Source organism: Podarcis erhardii (assembly GCF_964252035.2).
Source record: "Podarcis erhardii genome assembly, chromosome: 11".
NCBI lineage: Eukaryota > Metazoa > Chordata > Lepidosauria > Squamata > Lacertidae > Podarcis > Podarcis erhardii.
Window position 1 is genome coordinate 46,088,080 of NC_138501.1, and position 21,289 is coordinate 46,109,368.

Below are 21,289 nucleotides of genomic sequence, written 5' to 3' on the forward strand. Positions count from 1 at the left end.
CTCCCAGCAGATGCCAAGGCAATAAACAACTATTTTACTTTTAAAAGACAACTGAAGACAGCCCTGTTTAGGGAAGTTTTTAATGTTTAATAGACTATTGTATTTTAATATTCTGTTGGAAGCCACCCAGAGTGGCTGGGGAAACCCAGCCAGATGGACGGGGTATAATATATAAATATATATGCTGAAGCCTCTCCATTTTGATTTCAAGACTGCTTAGAACAGTGGTTTTCACACTTTCTTCTTTATGGAAACGTAGGAATGTCAAGAGTCTACTATCAGGCCAAGAGTCAGCAAATTTCCAGGTTTATTAGGCAGAAGACCCTTCCTATCTGCAGTGTCAGGGACTGACTGGACAAAGAGGAGTGGTGGGAGGCACCAGCCAGAGCATTGGTGGTGGGACACTGGGGAGAGATCAGTGGGAGAAGATGGCTGGATGCTGAAGAGGCAACAGAGTTTAGTAAGCAGGGGCAGCTGGTGACAGGAGCAGTTCAGACTCCGAGGCTGAAGCAGAGGAGTGGGTCTCAAGAGGCTGCTGAAGAACTGACTAAATATTCCTTGTGACAAGTCCCCTTCCCCCATGGTCTCCAAGAATGCACAGAATAATGAGGAGAGCAGAAGTGAGGCCAAATGTGTGCAGGTGCAGTTTGAGATTGTCTTGGCAACTGTTATATAGGGGCAAGACCTTCTAGGAAGGGTTGCTGAGTTGTAAGCCATTTCCTTGTATACAGAGCTAACTTCACTGATAATGGAGGCCTCTGTCTTTCATGCTTATCCACCTTTGGCTCCAGCCCTGACAACCAGCTACCCAAGCCTTTTAACTGAAGATGTCAGTGAGTCAACCTGGGACTGTGTTCCTAGAAAGCATGTGCTGTGTCACTGAGCCAGGACCACTTCCAAGGACAGTAGTCTTTCAAGAAAATTGTGTCCAACACAGAAATTCCAACAAGGGCATGTTTCAGTTCACACGGGATACTGACTGACAGGGTTCCCCCCCAGGGGGTACTCAAGCTGGAATCTGAAAAATAACTTCTTCCTGTGGGATCAGAAACTATCAATAACAATAGTATTCACTGTTATTTGGGATTTGGCAAGTGGTTGTAAACTTCTAAAATGTAAGCGCTATGTACCCTGAACACTTCCTTGAACTTATGCATTGCAGAGGAGAGGAACAGTGTTGAAAATATCTCTTTCAAATAAACACCCACTATTACTGATTGTGTCATGCCCCTAAGCAGCTTTTGTGTTACCCCAAACACAATTATGAGCTCATGAGGAAAAACACTTCAGCTTTATATCTCCTTTTTATTTTTTCCCCACCAAGGTTATGTTTTTAACATGTTTCCAGAAAATGGTATCTGTGAACAAAATCACCAATCCTTAAGCTCCCCAATTAGAGAAAAAATAAAAATGGAATCAGCGTAGAACACCTGGTCTGAATGTGAAGGAAATTATGCCTTACTCAATCAAATTAGCAGAGCTGAATCACCTCTGCAATTATCCTTCTCATCATTACCAATGCATGCAATTGATACATGAAGAAAAATGTCCCTTTCTCCTCCCTTCCTCCCCATACACCCTCAAATGACCAATGCTTATGCTGGCAACTAAAGCCCGAGAAACCTCAGTGCATTGACCCAGGAATTGTTGATGAAAAGAAAAACCAAATGGTTTAACATAATGTCTCTATCTTCAGACCTACCAATTACGAGAAATACCAATAATCAGTAGCCTGTTAAATTGGGACTTTTAATAAGATGTTAAAGTAGGAGGCAGCCTCTTAGTTTCTCTTCACTGCTCTCATTCCCTCTCCAGCCAAGAATACTTTTACAAATGGAGATTGCAGAGGCTTGGGGAGCCCTTGAGAAAGTCCTGGGAAAAGATGATTTCTGATGCCCTGTCAGCACTGTGCACAAAGCATCTTGCCTAATTAAAAAGATGGATCCCACTCATTCTGTTCTCTTGGATCCAAAGGCATTTTTGCTCTGTTCCAAGTGGTGAGGCAGACTGGAGTTCCAGTCCAAGCAGGGCTGCAAGGTGAAGGAAGGCAAGGCCTGAAGGAGCGTCTCCACCCCCATCGTTCAGCCCGGACACTGAGATCCAGCGCCGAGGGCCTTCTGGCGGTTCCCTCATTGCGAGAAGTGAGGCTACAGGGAACCAGACAGAGGGCCTTCTCGGTAGTGGCGCCCGCCCTGTGGAACGCCCTCCCATCAGATGTCAAAGAGATAAAGAATTACCTGACATTCAGAAGACATCTTAAGGCAGCCCTGTTCAGGGAAGTTTTTAATATGTAATGCTGTACTGTTTTTAACACTGATTGGGAGCCGCCCAGAGTGGCTGGGGAAACTCAGCCAGATGGGCGGGGTATAAATAATAAATTATTATTATATAAGGCTTCACTTTCCAGGTAGCACCCTGGACAGCTCCGATAGAAGCTGAGGCTAGAGTGAGATGTCCAAAAGGTGGCCTTTTTCTACTGTGACTCTCTGCTTGTGGAATGCATTCCCTAGGGAGAATTGCCTGGCGCCTTTGTTGCTTTGGCCGCCAGTCAAAAACATTCCTCTTTTCCCAGGCCTTTGGCTAATCAAACCATCTGTGACCTTTTAATCTGTTACAGATAGGTAGCCGTGTTGGTCTGCCATAGTCAAAACAAAACAAATTCCTTCCAGTAGCACCTTAAAGACCAACTAAGTCAGTTCTTGGTATGAGCTTTCGTGTGCATGCACACTTCTTCAGTGTATCTGAAGAAGTGTGCATGCACACGAAAGCTCATACCAAGAACTGACTTAGTTGGTCTTTAAGGTGCTACTGGAAGGAATTTGTTTTGTTTTGACTTTTAATCTGTGTGTAGCGGGATTATTGTTTTTGTTTGTTACTACAGTGGTACCTCGGGTTAAGAACTTAATTTGTCTCAGAGGTCCGTTCTTAACCTAAAACTGTTCTTAACCTGAGGTACCACTTTAGCTAATGGGGCCTCCTGCTGCCGCCGCACCGCTGGAGCATGAATTCTGTTCTCATCCTGAAACAAAGTTCTTAACCCGAGGTACTATTTCTGGGTTAGCGGAGTCTGTAACCTGAAGCGTCTGTAATCTGAAGTGTCTGTAACCCAAGGTACCACTGTATGTTAAGAACTTTTGTGTTTTTATATTGTATACTGCCCTATGATCCTTAGATGAAGGGCAACAGAGAATTGTTGTTGTTGTTGATGATGATGATCTGTACAAACAGAAAGAAATACTGCTTCTGCAAATGGCTATGCTAGACTGAGACGAAAATATGGGGGCAGTCTCTAGCTCTGCCTCCATTGGGAAAAGCCTCTTGTAGTTAAAGGGTTCTTGTTTTTTTTAGGAGATGGTGTTGGGAGTATGGTGGCTCTGCTGTAGCATTCAGGCTGGAATCCTCATGCTCCAAGGACATCAGTGCAACTGCCTCAAGTCAGAGAGGTAGACACAAGATGGGCTTCTTACTTGTTGCAGTCTGAGCAAGTGGGATCTCCATCACCTCTTCAAAGTCCAGGGCTCCCTGTTCAAACTGGGAACTTTTGCTTGACCAACAGTTGGCTTTCCCGATGCTGACTCACCCTGGCTATTGTGTTGTACACACCAGCTTTTGACGATGGTCTTTCAACAATAGCTCCCAATTTTGAATTACTTCGAAATTCCAAGGAATGCCTCCAAATCCACTTCAAATGTTGGTTTGTTTGAAATTTCACTGGCAACTTGTAGCTTTAAACAACATTGTACTTGCAAGGCTCACGTATGCTACGCTAAGTAAAATTGACTGCTTTCATCAGGAACTGGTTTATGAACTACTAATGCTTTGAAAATTAGATGAAACCAAGCACATACTCGCTCTTGGAAGAAAATGTGTTTGACTTAGTGGGTCCCTGTGGTTTGTCATTCATAACCACGAAAGACATTGATTTAATATGTTACCCAAGACATAAAAGCAAGATCTTAAAATGCTGCAAGCAGCCCTATTGTCTCTGAATGAGAGTCTAATATTAGATTGTAAGGATTCAGTGACCAAATCCATCCCCACTATATGAAATATTAAAGGGCAAGTAATTTATTTTAATCTCTTTGCTAGTATAATATTCTTTTTTAAAAAAAAAATGCATCAAAGCAATTTAACATTTAGTAGCATGAAAGTTCCTCATGCCATACATAAAAATCCTCCAGAAAATCATTACTTCTTATGGAACCCATTTAGAAAAGGTAGAAACAGACTTGGCATTTTAGCAAAACCTGCTTTAGGATGCAATTGCAGTTCTGCAACTATAATGGAAATACAGAAAACCTTTGTAATATGAGGAGTTAGTGGTGTACAACAATGTTTCCTCTCAGGCTTAGACCTCCCTTCTGAAGTTAACCAGCTGCATTTCCTATCTTGTGCTGTGTGTACACTAATATTTTCTTGGAGGTCCTTCTTTAGGGTTCCCTCACCATCCAAGGTGATGCAGGTGGCTTCTGGGGAAAAGGGCCTCCTCAGTGTAGGCACCTTCAATGTTCTCCTCAGGGATGCTCCTACACTTGTTGTCTAGGCTAATCTGATTTCAGAGCCAGGTGAAGACCTTTCTTTTAATTTTTCTCAGGTCTTTTATTTCTGTCTGATCGGTCTCATTTCAGTTGAGTTTATTGTTTGTATGCTACTCAGATTTTTACTGTTTTATTATATATTTATATGTTTTTATTCATATATTTTAAATGTGCTTTGTTGTGGTTTTAAACATGGTAAGCTACCCTAGGAATTTTACTTATGGGCAGGATGTAAATCCCCTCAAACAAACAATTATATACCTAAAACAGAATTGAATCTGTTGCCCACTCTCTCCCCCTTACTATAAGGTTATTTTCAGATACTTTCTTGAATGCAGAACAAAGTGTTGGGACAGTTTCAGCACATGAAAGACATGGTTGTCCAACACTCTTGGATATATCTTCAGACTTCCATAGAAGGAAAGAAGCAGTCTGACTCTAGAAAGTAGACACTTGGTGTAAGGCACAAAAGTACACAGAATGAAGACTCTCGTCAAGGGATGACATTCTCCAACAGAGGCAGTACAAAGAATTTCAGCATGAGAGTTTATACCACAAAAAATGTGTCAGTGCAATAGCCTGTGGTTTCAACTTCACACAGCTTGCTCTATGAAACTCAACACTCATTTTTACCTGACAGCAACTTACTTCCAATATAAACTTGCTTCTTCTCCCTTCCACTGAAAATAGATCTTTACTACATGGCCTGCCTGAGGGCTTCCCAGAGACATCTGATTGGCCATGGTGAGAAATAGGATTCTGGGATTGGAAAGTCATTGTTCTGATAAAGCAAGACTCTTCCTGGATGAGCTTCTGTTGAAATTACATGAAATTAGTGCACGCAGCAGGAGGGGTAACATGCCCATTGGCTGTTCCAGTCCTCCATGCGCTTATCAGATCTTGTGTAAAAGCTTTACATATGCAGGGTATATTTGTGTGATCTGTGTCAGTTGCAGATTTTGGAGGGTCTTCAGGCAAGACAGGCTCCAAGGGCTCCCTCTCCCCCGGTGACCCCAGCTCGTCACTGCAGCAAATCTAAGGGGCTATTGTCAGGGATGCCCTCAGCAAATGCCCAAACAGCCAAGTTTTGATGCTGGCCCTTCATGGAGGTCATATCCAGTCTCAGTGCTTTGATTCTCCATGGATTCTATGCCACCTGCCCAGTGCAATGATGGCTATTGACCTAGATGGCTTTAGAAGAGAGTTAGACAAATTCATAGAGAAGGGGGCTATTGATGGCTACTAGCTATGATGGCAGAAGGCAGTTGAAGGCAGAAATACTTCTGAATACCAATACTTCTGAATATCACAGGAGAGGATACTGCTATTGTGCTCAAATCTTTCTTGCTGGTTTCCCATGGTGAGAACAGAATGCTGGACTAGATGAGCCACTGGGCTGATTCAGTAATCTCTTTTTATGTGCTGGATTTGTGTATGAATTTATGAAGTAGGCAAAAGATTTATACGATCTGAAGAGAAACCTTCTGGGTGAAGGCCTTCTGGGAAATGATATATAATGAGTTGAAAAAGGTATTTAAGTATACCTTCACTAAGAAACCAGAGGCCTTCCTTCTGGGTATTGTCGGCCAGAAGGTGTTAAAGAAGGACTGAACATTCTTTATGTATGCAACAACGGCAGCAAGGATACTCATCGCAAAAAACTGGAAAACTCAAGATCTACCCACACTGGAAGAGTGGCAGATGCAGCTGATGGACTATATGCAACTGGCCGAGATGACTGGCAGAATCCGAGACCTGGGAGAAGAGAAAATGGAGGAAGACTGGAAGAAATTTAAGATGTATCTACAAAAACATTGTAATTTGGTTGAATGTTAAGAAGGATGCTAGATTATAAAAAATTGGCCACCACTAAATTAGATTTAAATTTGATGATAAGTGAGATTAAAGAAAATATAAAATTTTTTTGGAAGAATTGCTAGATTATATTTGAATGAGTGGATATGAGATTGTAAACAAGTTGATAATTTGTTTGGAAAAAAAACTTTTAATGATGTAAATGGGAGCGGGAGACGTGAGGGAGTCCAAAGAAGTGATGAAACTATGTTTGTGACAGAAGTAAGATTGTTTATTATTTGTGCATTTATATTTAAAAACTTTAATAAATATTTATATATATAAAAAAAGAATTTATGAAGTAGGCAGAGGTTATCTGCATTAACAGTTAGAAAACAGGTTAAGGCACAGCTTAATTCTAGAATATAACTGTAAGGTGATTTTCTCATAAACAAAGAGTTTTGTTGCAACACCTCAGGCCTAGAAAACCCCTCCTCCTCCTCCTCCTCCTCCTCCGGCTGCTGCTTCCCTTCAATATGGCAAGCGGTATTTCAGAACAAATCCAAACAAACTTGCCAGCTCACTTAACTGAGAAGGCCAAATCAGCAATGCTTGTGAAACTCATGTTGTGCAATCAGAAGCCACGGGAGTCTTCTTTCTCAAAAGGGAAAGCGAGCCAAGGGAATTTGGGCAGGCTGGAGCCCTCCCAACCTGTTTAAACTTTTCTGTTTAGATGTTTCGGATTTTTAAGGATGGATTTACATACACTGGATTTTTTATTTTAGCATGAGCTGGTTGGGGAGTGCAGAGACGGCTGCTAGCCACAAAATACACATCTCAAAATGAATAAATGAATCCACTTTGGGGGAACAAATAAACAGTGAGTTGTGAGGGTCATAGCTCAGTGGTGAAGCATCTGCGTTGCATGCATAGGGTTCTTCATGCGCTGCCTAAAACCCTCAAGAGTCACTGGCAGTTGTGAGCTAGATGGGCCAATGGTCTGACTCGCTATGAAGCAACTTCCTGTGTTCCTATGCAGTACAGCACCTTTGCAGCAAGCATCAGGCGAGATAAGGAACACCAGGGGTGCAAAGGAGAAGCCATAATAATGATAATGATAATGATAATGATAATGATAATGATAATGATAATGATAATGATAATGATAATGATAATGATAATGATAATTTATTATTTATACCCCACCCATCTGGCTGGGTTTCCCCAGCCACTCTGGGCGGCTTCCAACTGAATATTAAAAACAATACAGCGTCAGACATTGCCTTGACATCTGATGGGAGGGCGTTCCACAGGGCAGGCGCCACTACCAAGAAGGCCCTCTGCCTAGTTCCCGGTAACCTCACTTCTCCCAGGGAGGGAACTGCCAGAAGGCCCTCGGAGCTGGACTTCAGTGTCTGGGCTGGATGATGGGGGTGGAGATGCTCCTTCAGGTATAAAGGACCAAGGCCATTTAGGGCTTTAAAGGTCAGCACCAACACTTTGAATTGTGCTCAGAAACGTACTGGGAGCCAATGAAGATCTTTCAGGACCGGTGTTATATGGTCTCGGCGGTCGCTCCCGGTCACCAGTCTAGCTGCCGCATTCTGGATTAATTGCAGTTTCTGAGTCACCTTCAAAGGTAGCCCCACATAGAGTGCATTGCAGTAGTCCAAGCGAGAAATAACCAGAGCATGCACCACTCTGGCAAGACAGTCCACGGGCAGGTAGGGTCTCAACCTGTGTACCAGATGGAGCTGGTAAACAGCTGCCCTGGACACAGAATTAACCTGCGCCTCCATGGACAGTTGTGAGTCCAAAATGACTCTGCTGTGGTTTCCTTTATGCCTGTATCATCCTGTTGGAAATGGTTGCAATGGTAGTGTGGGCTTCTCTCTTACATTAGCGTTAGGACAGGAAGGAGCTCACCTTAGCATTACAGGACAGGAAGAAGAGGCACTGTGGCTGCTCCATACTATTGGCATAATGGAAAAGAAGGCGCCCAAGAGTCCTTTCCTATTGTTTGTTAAAGTAGACCAAGGGGGTAATGTTTCTCACTGGATTATCACCCGTCACTCTCCTTGTTCAAAATATTTATTATATATCAGCTTGTTGCGGAATCATTCTGCCAGAAACAAGTAGAAAGATTCTAGAGGGTGCCAGAGTTTTCCTTTAAATTTGGGAGTGGCACTCAGGGCTTAACTAGTGTCAGCCAATAAGAAGAAGACCACTAGGCTTTGTTGTTGCAGACACCCGATAGCAAATGTCTTGTTGCCTGTAAAATCTGCTGAAGGACTGTTGCTGTAATTTAGGACAAGATAAGACTTTGGTTTGATAGTGTGCTGTTAACTGCTGTCTATGTTAACAGTCAAAAATATCTTTGCTACAGTCATGCTTGTACCCAGTCTGGGAATAAAATCTCTTGACCGAGACTTCACAGAGTTTGTTAGTCATTTTTAGTTAGTCATCGTATCTACGGGACCGCCTTTCCTGGTCTGCCCCTGCAGAGGACCTTAAGGTCCATGAATAACCATAGTTTAGAGGTCCTGGGCCCTAAAGAAGTCAGACTATCCTCCACCAGGGCCTTTTCAGTGATGGCTCCGACCTGGTGGAATGCTCTGTCTCATGAGACTAGGTCCCTTCAGGATTTAACCTCCTTCCGTCAGGCCTGTAAGACAGAGCTATTCCACCTGGCCTTTAATTTGAATTCAGCCTGATCTTTTATTTCCCTTCTCTTCCCTCCCCCTCCCCTTTTATGAAGATCACCTGCTCTGAGACCCCACAGCTAATTCTCCACTGGCCTCCTCGCTGGCCCAAGTAGGACCAATTCAGCCAGCTAGCCCTGGGGATTATCTAATGCTTATTTCCCCTAAACTGATTTTTGATTTTTATTGTTATTCATGTTTTTATACTGTATTTTATGCTGCTTTTATAATTGTTTTAAATTTGTTGTTAGGCTCCCTGAGCATGGTTTTTGAACTGGGAAGGGCAGGGTATAAATATATTATTATTACTAGGGAGAAGAGGCGGTGGACGAAGATTGGAAAAAAAGTTTAAAAGTTATTTATAGAAATATTGTAAAATTAATGAGTGTTAGAAAAATGTTGGAATGAAATTACATGGCTTTAGTAGAAATGATATAAGGAGTTAAGTACAAATAAGTTTTGTGGTATTAATGGTAAGATAAGGTTAAAATAAATTAAGATAAGAATGGATTTGCTGAAATAATTAATAACTAGAATACAAAAAAGGGAGGTGTGAGGAGGTCGATGAAACAAGTAAATGAAAGACAAAGAAATGGAAAAATTGAATGTGTTTTTAACTGTTTTTGCTTTTATTTTTGTTTTGGATGTATTGTGGGTTTTTTGTGTGTATTGTAATGTATTGATTTGTTTTGCTTAATTTTTTTTTTTTTAATTTTCTTTCTTCTTCTTTCTGTAATCTTTAAACTTTTAATATATATCATTTTAAAAAATTATTAATTATTATTATTATTATTATTATTATTATTATTATTAATATTTTAGAATAACTTCATCATTGTTCACCACTTCCATGAGAGAAAGAAGATAAACTCTGCTAAACTCCACCTGACCACTAGTACCTGTGCAGCGAAAGTGTATGGATGGTAACCTCTAAAACAGCTTAGGGAAAGAATGTTTCCCAGTTATTCTTTAAAAGAGGAAGGGAGAGGACATTTTTGAATGGAACACAATGCCCAGGTAGCATTGACCTGTGACGGGGGCTTCTCAGGGCAGTTCACCATTCGTGAAATGCCCTCCTGGAAAGGTGCCTCTGTCTCTCCCATTATTAACATTCAGGAGGAACTTATAAACATCCCTGATAGGGCCGCACAACATATTCGGCCAAATCCCAAACTGAAACCTTGGGCAAGTCAGGTGGAGACAGCCCCAGATTTTCCTGGGTCAGATCAGGCTTCATGGAATGATCCTGTGCTGTCAGGGGGTGGGGTGTCAGGCAAGAGAGAGAGGCAGGCAGCCAGCCCTACTGAATTCCCCATGCTAGGAAAGCAGCAGACCCGATCAGGATTGAATCCTCTGGCCACCAATTTAAAAACCCCAAGGAAAGATTAGCCCGGCCTCCAAAATTGATTTTGGGTCAGGTCAGGTGTTCTCCAGGTCAGCCTGAATTGGGCGGGGACTGTGCAGATGCTGTTCCTGGAAATCTCAATATTATTAGCTGTGAAGCTACATGATTGTTCTTAAATGTTTCTAGATATTCTTCATATTTTTAATTTATTTTAACTTTACAATTTTCACATTCAAGGGGTTTGCTCCCCTGGGTTCTTTTATGAAGAGAGGTGGGGTAGAAATTTAATCAGTAATAATATTTGTAAAAATAAAAGTAATCATCATACGTTGTGCAAAATCACCCAGTCGCCTGTTACGTATTGCTGCAATATCTTCTCATACCTCCATAGCCTCTTTCAGTGGGAGTTAAAATCGTCTATCACTTGTTGTGACTGCTGTCCTGCCTGAATAAGCACATGTGAGCAACTCTGATAAACTAGACCAATGCTTCTTCTAGTCTGTTGTCCTATTTCTACAAATAGCCAGCCAGATGATCTCTTAAAGCCAGCATGTGAGGCATGACAGCAATTATGCCTTTCTGTAAAACTGGGGGTTTATTTTATTTATCTTAAGTCTACTGCCAAATCAACCCAAGTCTGACAGGCAGGAGGGAGCATTCTCTGCACCAACTTCTTCTGTGCCATAGATATTTTTAAAAAGAATCTTTCCCATGCCTCATTAGTTGCATGAACTTACCCCAAGCAACAACCTTACTCTGGAAGTAATACTTCTTGCTTTGCTTTGCCTTACAGATGCCAAGATAAACATGATACCAGGTCAGCCCTTCCTTTATTTTTATTTTTTTTATCCTTACACTTTCTCTCTCTCTCCTTTCTTATATTCCATCTGCCCTGTGCCTTAAGACAGGAACATGCTGCCAATATTTTAACGAGGGTCAGCTCAAGCACATTTCCAGTTCAGCTAGCAATATTTATCTCTCATGCAGAGGAAAATGTTTCTCTGCAGCTGAATGCAGAAATTCTTCCCTTGCAGCCTCCGACATGTTCCCCAGAACACTAAAAATCATTTAAGCCTCTCAAACAGCAGGCACTCCTAATTTCTAGCATTTGAACGATTCCATTAACAGATGAGGGAAGGCCATCTAGAAAGAGGGTTAAAAGTAAAGGGACCCCTGACCATTAGGTCCAGTCGTGACCGACTCTGGGGTGGCAGCGCTCATCTCGCTTTATTGGCCGAGGGAGCCAACACAGCTTCCGGGTCATGTGGCCAGCATGACTAAGCCACTTCTGGCAAACCAGAGCAGCTCACGGAAACGCTGTTTACCTTCCCACTATTTAACTACTTGCACTTTGACGTGCTTTTGAACTGCTAGGTTGACAGGAGCAAGGACCGAGCAACGGGAGCTCACCCCATCGTGGGGATTTGAACCGCCAACCTTCTGATTAGCAAGCCCTAGGCTCTGTGGTTTAACCACAGTGCCACCCGCGTCCTAAGAATGAGGGTTGAGACGCACCAAATGTAATACAAATTAATAAATAGCACTGCCCTTCTTGCAGTATTAATGGACCATTTGTCCCAAGTGTTGACTGCAGGGACTTTCACACAACACTGTGCAGTTGGGCAAGGTAGAAATGAGAGAGGAAGTGGGATTGCAAGTGATTCTGGAGTTTATGCTAAGCTTCAGAGGGGTATGGGGAAGAGAAAGAGGGAAACTATGTGAAACTGGAATGATCAGAACAGCCTCAAGTTTGTGATTCTGGTTCAAATAGGGATTGGCAATATATAAACCAATCTAGATGAGCATCTAGATGAGCATTAGGCTCCAGCATGATACCTATATGATAATAATAATAATTTATTATTTGTACCCCGCCCATCTGGCTGGGTTTCCCCAGCCACTCTGGGCGGCTTCCAACAAAGATGAAAAATACACTAAAATGTCACATATTAAAAACTTCCCTGAACAGGGCTGCCTTCAGATGTCTTCTGAATGTCAGGTAGATGTTTATCGCTTTGACATCTGATGGGAGGGCGTTCCACAGGGTGGGCGCCACTACCGAGAAGGCCCTCTGCCTGGTTCCCTGTAACTTGGCCTCTCGCAGTGAGGGAACCGCCAGAAGGCCCTCGGAGCTGGACCTCAGTGTCCGGGTAGAACGATGGGGGAGGAGACGCTCCTTTAGATATACTGGACCGAGGCCATTTAGGGCTTTAAAGGTCAGCACCAACACTTTGAATTGTGCTCAGAAACGTACTGGGAGCCAATGTAGGTCTTTCAAGACCGGTGTTATATGGTCTCAGCAGCCACTCCCAGTCCCCAGTCTAGCTGCCGCATTCTGGATTAGTTGTAGTTTCCGGGTCACCTTCAAAGGTAGCCCCACGTAGAGCGCATTGCAGTAGTCCAAGTGGGAGATAACCAGAGCATGCACCACTCTGGCGAGACAGTCTGCAGGCAGATAGGGTCTCAGCCTACGTACCAGATGGAGCTGGTAAACAGCTGCCCTGGATACAGATTTGACCTGTGCCTCCATGGACAGCTGTGAGTCCAAAATGACTCCCAGGCTGCGCACCTGGTCCTTCAGGGGCACAGTTACCCCATTCAGGACCAGGGAATCCTCCACACCTGCCCGCCTCCTGTCCCCCAAAACAGCACTTCTGTCTTGTCAGGATTCAACCTCAATCTGTTAGCCGCCATCCATCCTCCAACTGCCTCCAGACACTCACACAGGACCTTCACCGCCTTCACTGGTTCTGCTTTAAGAGAGGTACCTCCAGCATCATACCACTATAGCACCATCATACCACTTCAAACAGCCATAGCTTCCCCTAAAGAATTATGGGAAGTGTATTTTTGTTAAGGCTGCTGAGAGTTCTACAAGAAAACAATGACCAGAGTGGTGATACAACGACTACTGTGATGGACACAAGATAATATCACCAAGGCAACTATCTGTAACTAAACGTCCATAAAAATGGGAAAAGTAGTTTCTTTCCCAAATAGGTTTTATCTTAAACAATAGCAAACACAGTAAATAAAGAGTTCACTTGTGGTTCAGTGCTCATTTCTTCTCTTTCCGAATTAGATTTTGTCTTGAACAATTGCAAATGCAGTAATAAAGAGTCCACTTGTGATATACCAAGTGCTTTTTTCCTGAAAAAATGGTACTCTCATTTTGACTCAAGGAAATCACAAATTTATAGTTCAGTTTGGGAAAAACAAATACAGTCAATGGACAAAAGTACAAAAATTCACAAAATGTTTAGGGGTATGCATACCCCTGAGTCCCCCCTGCCCCAGAAAAAAATCACTTGATATACCAGTGGTTCAGTGCTTGGACGTCATTCCAGTAATCCAACGTTTCGTCGCTAAAGAGCTTAGTCATCAAGATTTGTAGTAAATAATAAACAAGAGAAGACAGTATGTAAATGACTTAAAGCAGGGCTATATTTGTCCCCATCTCTATGTTTCCATCGGGAGGTGCACAGAAAGAGGATGACATCCTTCAGTTTGTTAAACCTCCTAAACTACCTAGATGAGCATTAGGCCTCAGCATTTAAGCAGCATCACACCACTTCAAACAGCAAAGAATTATGGGAACTGTAGTTCGTTAAGGCTGCTGAGAGTTCTGCAAGGGCAACACTGAGACAAAGGAGAAGGAAGCTGACAGGCAAAGCCACCCCACCCTGGACTGGTTGCAAGGAAGAAGTTTGTAGGTAGAGGCTGGTTGAGGGCAGTCTCCACTGATTGTGGGGAAATTATGCAACTTGGCTTTATTTTTCTAGGAATAAAAAGAGAGGCGGGAGGGAGAGGGAGAGAGACTCTTGCAGGGGAGGGATTAAAAAGCTTTCACTTAGTACCCCAAACCAGCAGTGGGGTGAGGCTTCCCTGCAAATCTTCATTCACATCAGGATTCCTTCCCCACAGTCTTCATTCATTATTTGGGAGGTTCCATTCAAGGTTCTATTGATTGGTTACGCTAATATAGATCACGGCTGGAAGACACTTCTAAAGTACAAGACAGCAGATTACCAAGTACAAATGGTGGGATTCTTTTTAACATCCGGATGTAGCAAAGTCTTGGATTTGGCAACCTTCACGAGGGTCATGAATCTGAATTCAAGTATTTGTTAAACACCCTAAACCATCTTGCGATTTCAGAAGTGGCCAATTTGCGTCAGCTCTGTACAAGAGGCACTTCACCCAAAAATGAGCGGCAGAAACTAATGCTGCTGAATCCAGTAAGTTCTCTAATGAAGTAGGAGGGGGGGAGAATACTAATAAAAGCACATTTCACATTCTGCAGAAGTTTGGTATTTTGTTTTTTTCTGACCCTGAATTAATCTGGAAAGCAGTTAATTTCTAGCTTCAAAGACTGCTTCTTGTTTTTGAAGATAATAAACATGCTTCAAATATCACACAGCAACAAAGGGTTGATTAGACATATTTAAGCATGAATAGTAGCTTGTCAGAAATAAATTACTGTGGCAGTAATGTCATGTCTAACTTCATTTCTGTGGAGGAGAAATACCACTTTTTTTTAAAAAAAAAGGAATGATAAAAGTTTTCCCTTTTGTCCTGACAGTTATTTAAAATTAAAAGTTGATTGCACGCAACAAGATTTCCATCATTGTTGTACTCTAGAAGAGTTTACCACTGGTACACTGAAATGAGAAGTAGTGTTACTGCTAATATTTGGGTCCTAAGCCATTTAGGGCCCCAATGGCAGGAAAGAGCACACAGCACTGGATCCATAAAATGAACAGGTAGCCATTGAAATTACAGTGGTGCCCCGCAAGACGAACGCCTCGCAAGAGAGAAAACCCGCTAGACGAAAGGGTTTTCCGTTTTGGAGGCGCTTCGCAAAACGAATTTCCCTATGGGCTTGCTTCGCAAGACGAAAAAACCGCTATACGAAGAGCCTCACGGAACGGATTAATTTTGTCTTGCGAGGCACCACTGTATTTTAAAATTTGGTGTGATGAGCATAAGCCTGTCCACACCAGTTAGAAGTCTGGTGGCCACATTCTGCACCAGATGCATCCCTAGGAACTGGTGCTCTGATTCTACAGCACCCTCACACCACATACTTCAATTCTAGGCTATCCCTTACTCCACATTTACACTGATCTTTGCGAGTGTCAAACCCAGCTCTTTGGTTGGGGGAGGGGCAAGATGAGGCAAGGTGAAAGGGGCACTCTGTAGCCAGCAGCAGAAGTTCAGTCCCCCAAGTCTGCAGACCAGAGAGCAAGCCAATCTCTTCATTTCCTCTGTCCTATTGTTGTATAGAGGTATCCTTGATTATTTGTCTCATCTCCCTGCATTTCTCTCTTTTGGCCACAACAGTCTGAATTCCTGCCTGCCCTGGATTAAGGTCCACTATGTGCTTCTGTCCTAGCAAGGATTAGGAAAAGCATTAATCCAAAATGCACAAACAAAACAAGTCTTAATCCATGTAGAGTTAGCACGAGAACATCCTCTCACCATGCCAAGAAAGAAAGAAAGAAAGAAAGAAAGAAAGAAAGAAAGAAAGAAAGAAAGAGGTGAGCTCTTACCTGCTACAGAGACTTTGGCTGTCCGACTGATGATAGCTCCAATACCTTCTAATGATGCTTCACATTGATAAAGACCCTCATCGGGTTTATGGTGTCTGGAATGGACTATGTTTTGTATCAAAAGAGATCCATTGGGAAACTGCTGCCTTCTCTCATCCACTGCCAAGTTTAAAAAGACTCCATCCTTTTTCCATTTGATGACGGGAATCCCTTGATCCGATTCTGCCGTGCAGTTGAGCAACACGTTACTTCCTCGCATGGTGACAGCATCCGAAGGCTCAATCAGGAACCGCAATGTTGTAAATCCCTTAACTTGTGTGCCTGTTGGGATAAATGGTGAAGAATAGCCCAGTTAGTTCACTACAGTCCTCAGAAATCAACTTTTGGGTCTGGGGAACATTGAGATTGCCTCTGAAGAAATGATGCTAATGTATAAATTCCTTTAATTATGGTTGAAATTCCCACGGACATTTTGCCTGCATTAAAAGCATACAAATCCACCTCGAATTTTGCTTTAGGAAAAAGTCAGACACAACTTATGGTTGTGTGGCCCTTCCAAGAATATCAAAATCATCCCTCGCCTCACCTTGTCAATCTGCCTTGAATTTTCTTTTGGCAGAAAACTGGTGGCAATTCTACAAATGCTATTTTAGAGAAACTTCTCTTTCTTAGCAAAATTTCAACAGGGATATATTATTACCTTATCAACCTATGCAAACCAAATAATGAGAGAAGAGAGACCAATTTGTAATTTAAGCAGCCAACCCAATCTCCCCACAGCCTCCGCGTCTCCAGCCAAGATAGCATACAGAAAAATGAGCAGTTAACATCAGATTCAGCCAACAGCAGAGGCCCAACAACAACTTCTGCTCAACTTATTTCTTATTTAGAGGGCTTAGCTGGGATTTACTGTAAGTGGTTTATTACATCTGTGCCAGCCCTCTGCACCGAGATGAATTTTACTCCCAAGAGGACTGCTGTTATTCGATAGAGCTCTCTCAAATGAACAAATTCCTAGGGAAGAGAAAGCAAATTCTGAATGCCACCAAGCCACTTGGGTAGAACACCAAAGTACAGTACACATCTCACTGCCTGCTGTTCTTTGCAATTTCATAACATCCAGTGCAACAGCTTCCCGTAAAAACTGAACTACAAGAAAGACACTAAAAAAGGGCTCTATGAGTTTTCATATCACTAACCTCTATTACAAAGGTTTCAAACTGTGCCCTTGGGGACCATTGGATTTCTCAGAAACTTATCAAAGGTTTCCAAGTGAAAAGATTAGACATGATGACTGTTGCAGGCAGGTTATACAAGCACCTGGCTAGAACCTTTGAAGGCATCAGTTTACATTCAGCCACAGACATGAATTGGTAAGGATGCTTCAAGTATTTTATCTTTGCGAATCCCCGTTCAGCCTGACCTGATCTGCACAACCTTGATTAAAGTATGGACCAGAACTGTAAGCTTCTTCACTTTCTGAGCATGCCAGCTCAAAACCCTATCAAAATACATTTTATAAATGCATGTTTTGAGAGAAATATTTTTTAAAATACTATTTAAATATTTATTTAAATTTCTGTGAGGGTTTTTTTTTGCCTTCTCAAGTCACATATCAACATGGAAACAGGATCAAATACTTGGAAAAATAGACTGAATCACCCAACCTATGAATTGACTCCATTCATCCAACTCAGTCCACAACCAATGTTATAGGCTGGAACTGACAGACAGCATTTCAGCAGTCAGGTCCATGCCTTCTTAGTGTGTGTAGACCAGCCTTTGCCAGCCTGGTACCTCCAGTTATTTTGGACCAGGGATGATGGGGGATATAGTCAAAAACATCCCACATCAGCCCTAGCCCAAAACATATAAAAGGCACCAGGTTGTCAAAGGCTGCTGTGAACATTTCCTTTCTTTGGTGTACATCTTATAACTTATACTTTATACTATGAGATGTACATCTAAGAAACGTGATGTCTACACATACTAAGAAGATTTTCATGTGGCTGCTAGGGTTGGTGGCAACTTCTCATCAAGTGTACTGTTGGTGAGAAATACATATTTGTGTTATGCGGCCTTTTCTAAGTCTCCAGATGTTTTTGACTTCAACTCCCAGCATCCCTGACTACATTGGCCACACAGACTAGGGATGATGGGAATTATAGTCCAAGACATTTGGGACAGTTTCTCTGCCTTTACTAAGGATGAACAGTCTGTGTCAGTTTTGGATTCTTTCATTCAAAAGTCCATTCCATTATGCTGTTAAATCAGACTACATTTTTTTAAAAAAAGAAGTAGGAAAAATGGTATAAAAATATTTTATCTCAACGCATGCCTTTATAAACTTATTTTACCCTAAAGCAATTGTGAAATAATACTGTTAATCTACTTTAAATGGTACATTTTATGAGTTGAGAACTATAGCACAAAATTTGAAAAGGTGCAAAATCCAACAGATAATTACAGTATATGTATGCATTGGTTTTGGTCTGTGGTGAGCAAAGTAGGTCAGTTTGCTTTAAAATGTGGACTGTGCAAAATTCTTCTTCCTCCATAGTTTTATTGCACTCATACCTGACCCCGTTCATAGCCCAACTTCTAAACTCCATAACACTTCCAAAAATAATTCTCTACTTTCACTGACACTTTAAAAACAATAGTCATAGAATAATCAGGGACGTTTTGTATGCTCCAGTGAAGATGCCATTCGTTTTAGCAAAACCATTTAAGACCTTACGCCAGTGATCTATTACCGCAGGAAAACAATCCTCGTCTTTTGAAACCGTGGTGCTCTGTCAGTTTTCAGTGTGCTGAGTACATAAAGTCACAGGAGTTAAACAAAGATTAACTCTATTTTTTGTGCAATTACCCCAGCCATTGAGTCACAATTTCAGCTATTCATATTCACTCCAAAAGCTACAGTTAGCTGAAAATTGCTTTGGTAGGCGATGCTTAACAGTTTGAGTGACTGGTGAAAGAGTCACAGTTTGAGTGACTGGTGAAAGGGGAAAGAAAGGGAAATCACCTCTGAAATACGGTGCCTGGAAAAACCAAGGTGAAGAAGCAAGAGTCACAGGGTGTTATATCACAGAAAATGTATGACTGCTACCCTAGGAGCTGCTGGAAGAACGTTCAAACTGTGCTTCAGTTCCTTTTTACAGGAAAGAACAGATGTGGACTGCAGGGAGGGATGTTGGCACCATCACTGCTTCTCTCTCACCAGCAACCATAGCCTAAGATTTGGGAAAGTCTTGCCCAAAAGTTCCAAGAACAGTACATACGTTATACATATGAATGGCTATGTTTCGTTCTGCTCCATGTAAGAAGCAAGTTGTGTCCAGAAACTGGACTAAAAATAGATGACCTTTTAGGTCCATTGAATGTAGTGTGACCAGCATAATAATTAATTTAGAACTTTGGGGGGGGGGAGTGATTCCCCACCATTAAGCATTCTCCGGATTTCTCATTATTGAAGTGAAGGTAGTTTATCCATTGTTAATTAAGAGTAATTAAGAGTAAACTAATTAAGGCTAAACTATTATTGCCAACCTAGCAGTTTGAAAACATGTCAAAGTGCAAGTAGATAAATAGGTACCACTCCGGCAGGAAGGTAAACGGCGCCAAAAGCGGCTTAGTCATGTTGGCCACATGACCCGGAAGCTGTACTCTGGCTCCCTTGGCCAATAAAACGAGATGAGCACCGCAACCCCAGAGTCGGCCACGACTGAACCTAATGGTCAGGGCCCCTTTACTATTAATGCCAATTTGACAGCCACATCCCCATCTTAAAATATTATAGATGTGAATATATAAAGTTATGCACACGTACACACACTATAAGAAATGTGATCTCACAAAAAAGTACAGTGGTACCTCGGGTTAAGAACTTAATTCATTCTGGAGGTACGTTCTTAACCTGAAACTGTTCTTAACCTGAGGTACCACTTTAGCTAATGGGGCCTCCCACTGCCACTGTGCTGCTGCCTCACGATTTCTGTTCTCACCTTGAAACAAAGTTCTTAACCCAAGGTACTACTTCTGAGTTAGCGGAGTCTGTAACCTGAAGCGTCTGTAACCCAAGGTACCACTGTAGAGGGGAAATGACACAAACATATCCCATTTGTTTTCTATGCATTTGACAGAGAGGAGGGGAGACCACCTTCAATAATTAGAAATGGTTGTTGCAGAAAGCAGTGGGGAAAAGGAAGCTAGACAAGGAGCATGCACTTTTCCTTGTAATGAAATCATTAGAAATATAAGTCTGTAACACAATGTGTCGGATCCAGTTCTGTTCAACCCAGCAAGGACAGACCATTGCACATAAGAAGCACAAATGGCAGAATGCTCAGGTTGTTCAGACCATTTAGAAGGTTGCTCTGGGAGATTTTCTGGCGGTACTGTGCTCTCTCTGTAATCTTCTCCTTTGGCCAGGGCTTGGTGGGAGCACACAGGTTAAACCCCAGCCTGACAGCCCATAAATCCCTGAGATTTACTGTAGGCTCAACAATTGTAAGCACATTGGTACAGCCCTATCTGTTCTTAATTCATCTCTCAATGTGATGATTTCACCCTCCTTCCACCCTCACACTGTTTTATCTGCAACTAGTTATAGAGTTAGGGGTGGGTCTTCCAGGCCACCTCGCTCAACCCACTCCCTGATACAGGGAACCCAGAGGTAAAACACCCCTAACAAACTTTTTAAAAGGTATCTCCTAATGTTCAGCTGAACTCTACCCTTCTACAACTTAAGCCCGTTAGATGTTTTCCCACCCTCTGGGGCAACAGCTCTTTTCTTTGTCTTTGTCCCCCTTCTGTGTGCCGATTTTCAGGTCACTGACAAGAGCTATCATGCATTTCCACTCAGTCTTCTCTTCCCCGGGCTAACATTGTCTGCTTCTCTCAAACTTTCCTCTTATGACTTGTCCTTCTGCACATTATCTCATTTGCCTACATCCTTCTGAAAGTGTAAAACTGGGTACCATACTCCATATGAGGTCTGGCTAGTGTCAAGTAAAGTGGATCCATGGGGCCGGCTCTTTTATATGTTGCTGCCTAGCCAGTCATGGTGGTGGCCAATGCCTGGCTGGCCAGCAAAGGAATTCCCCAACACCTGGGCCCTGATTGGCCCATTTGAACCTGGCTGCTAGCCAGAAGGTAATGCAACAGCCAATAAATGAATACACCTTCAGCTGATGACCACGTGGGTCTGGATGGCTAGGAAGGAGGCAGAGAGTGAAGGTCCATGTGGCGTTTGCCCTCCTATGTGTGTGACATCATACTGGGTTCATAGGGAAAGGGTTAACTAATTGTAAAATGACTAACCAATGCGCTCTACATGGGGCTACCTTTGAAGGT

General features: G+C 42.4%; 1 protein-coding gene across 3 annotated transcripts in view; it reads right to left on the minus strand.

Moving 5' to 3' along the window:
• Positions 1-21,289, minus strand: part of DCC (DCC netrin 1 receptor) — a 944,701-nt gene that overhangs the window by 562,291 nt on the left and 361,121 nt on the right. For all 3 annotated transcript variants that reach the window (XM_081881357.1, XM_081881356.1, XM_081881358.1), the window contains exon 2: positions 15,932-16,252. In XM_081881357.1, coding sequence (XP_081737483.1) covers positions 15,932-16,252 — 321 coding nt within the window. The remainder of the gene's footprint in view (positions 1-15,931; positions 16,253-21,289) is intronic.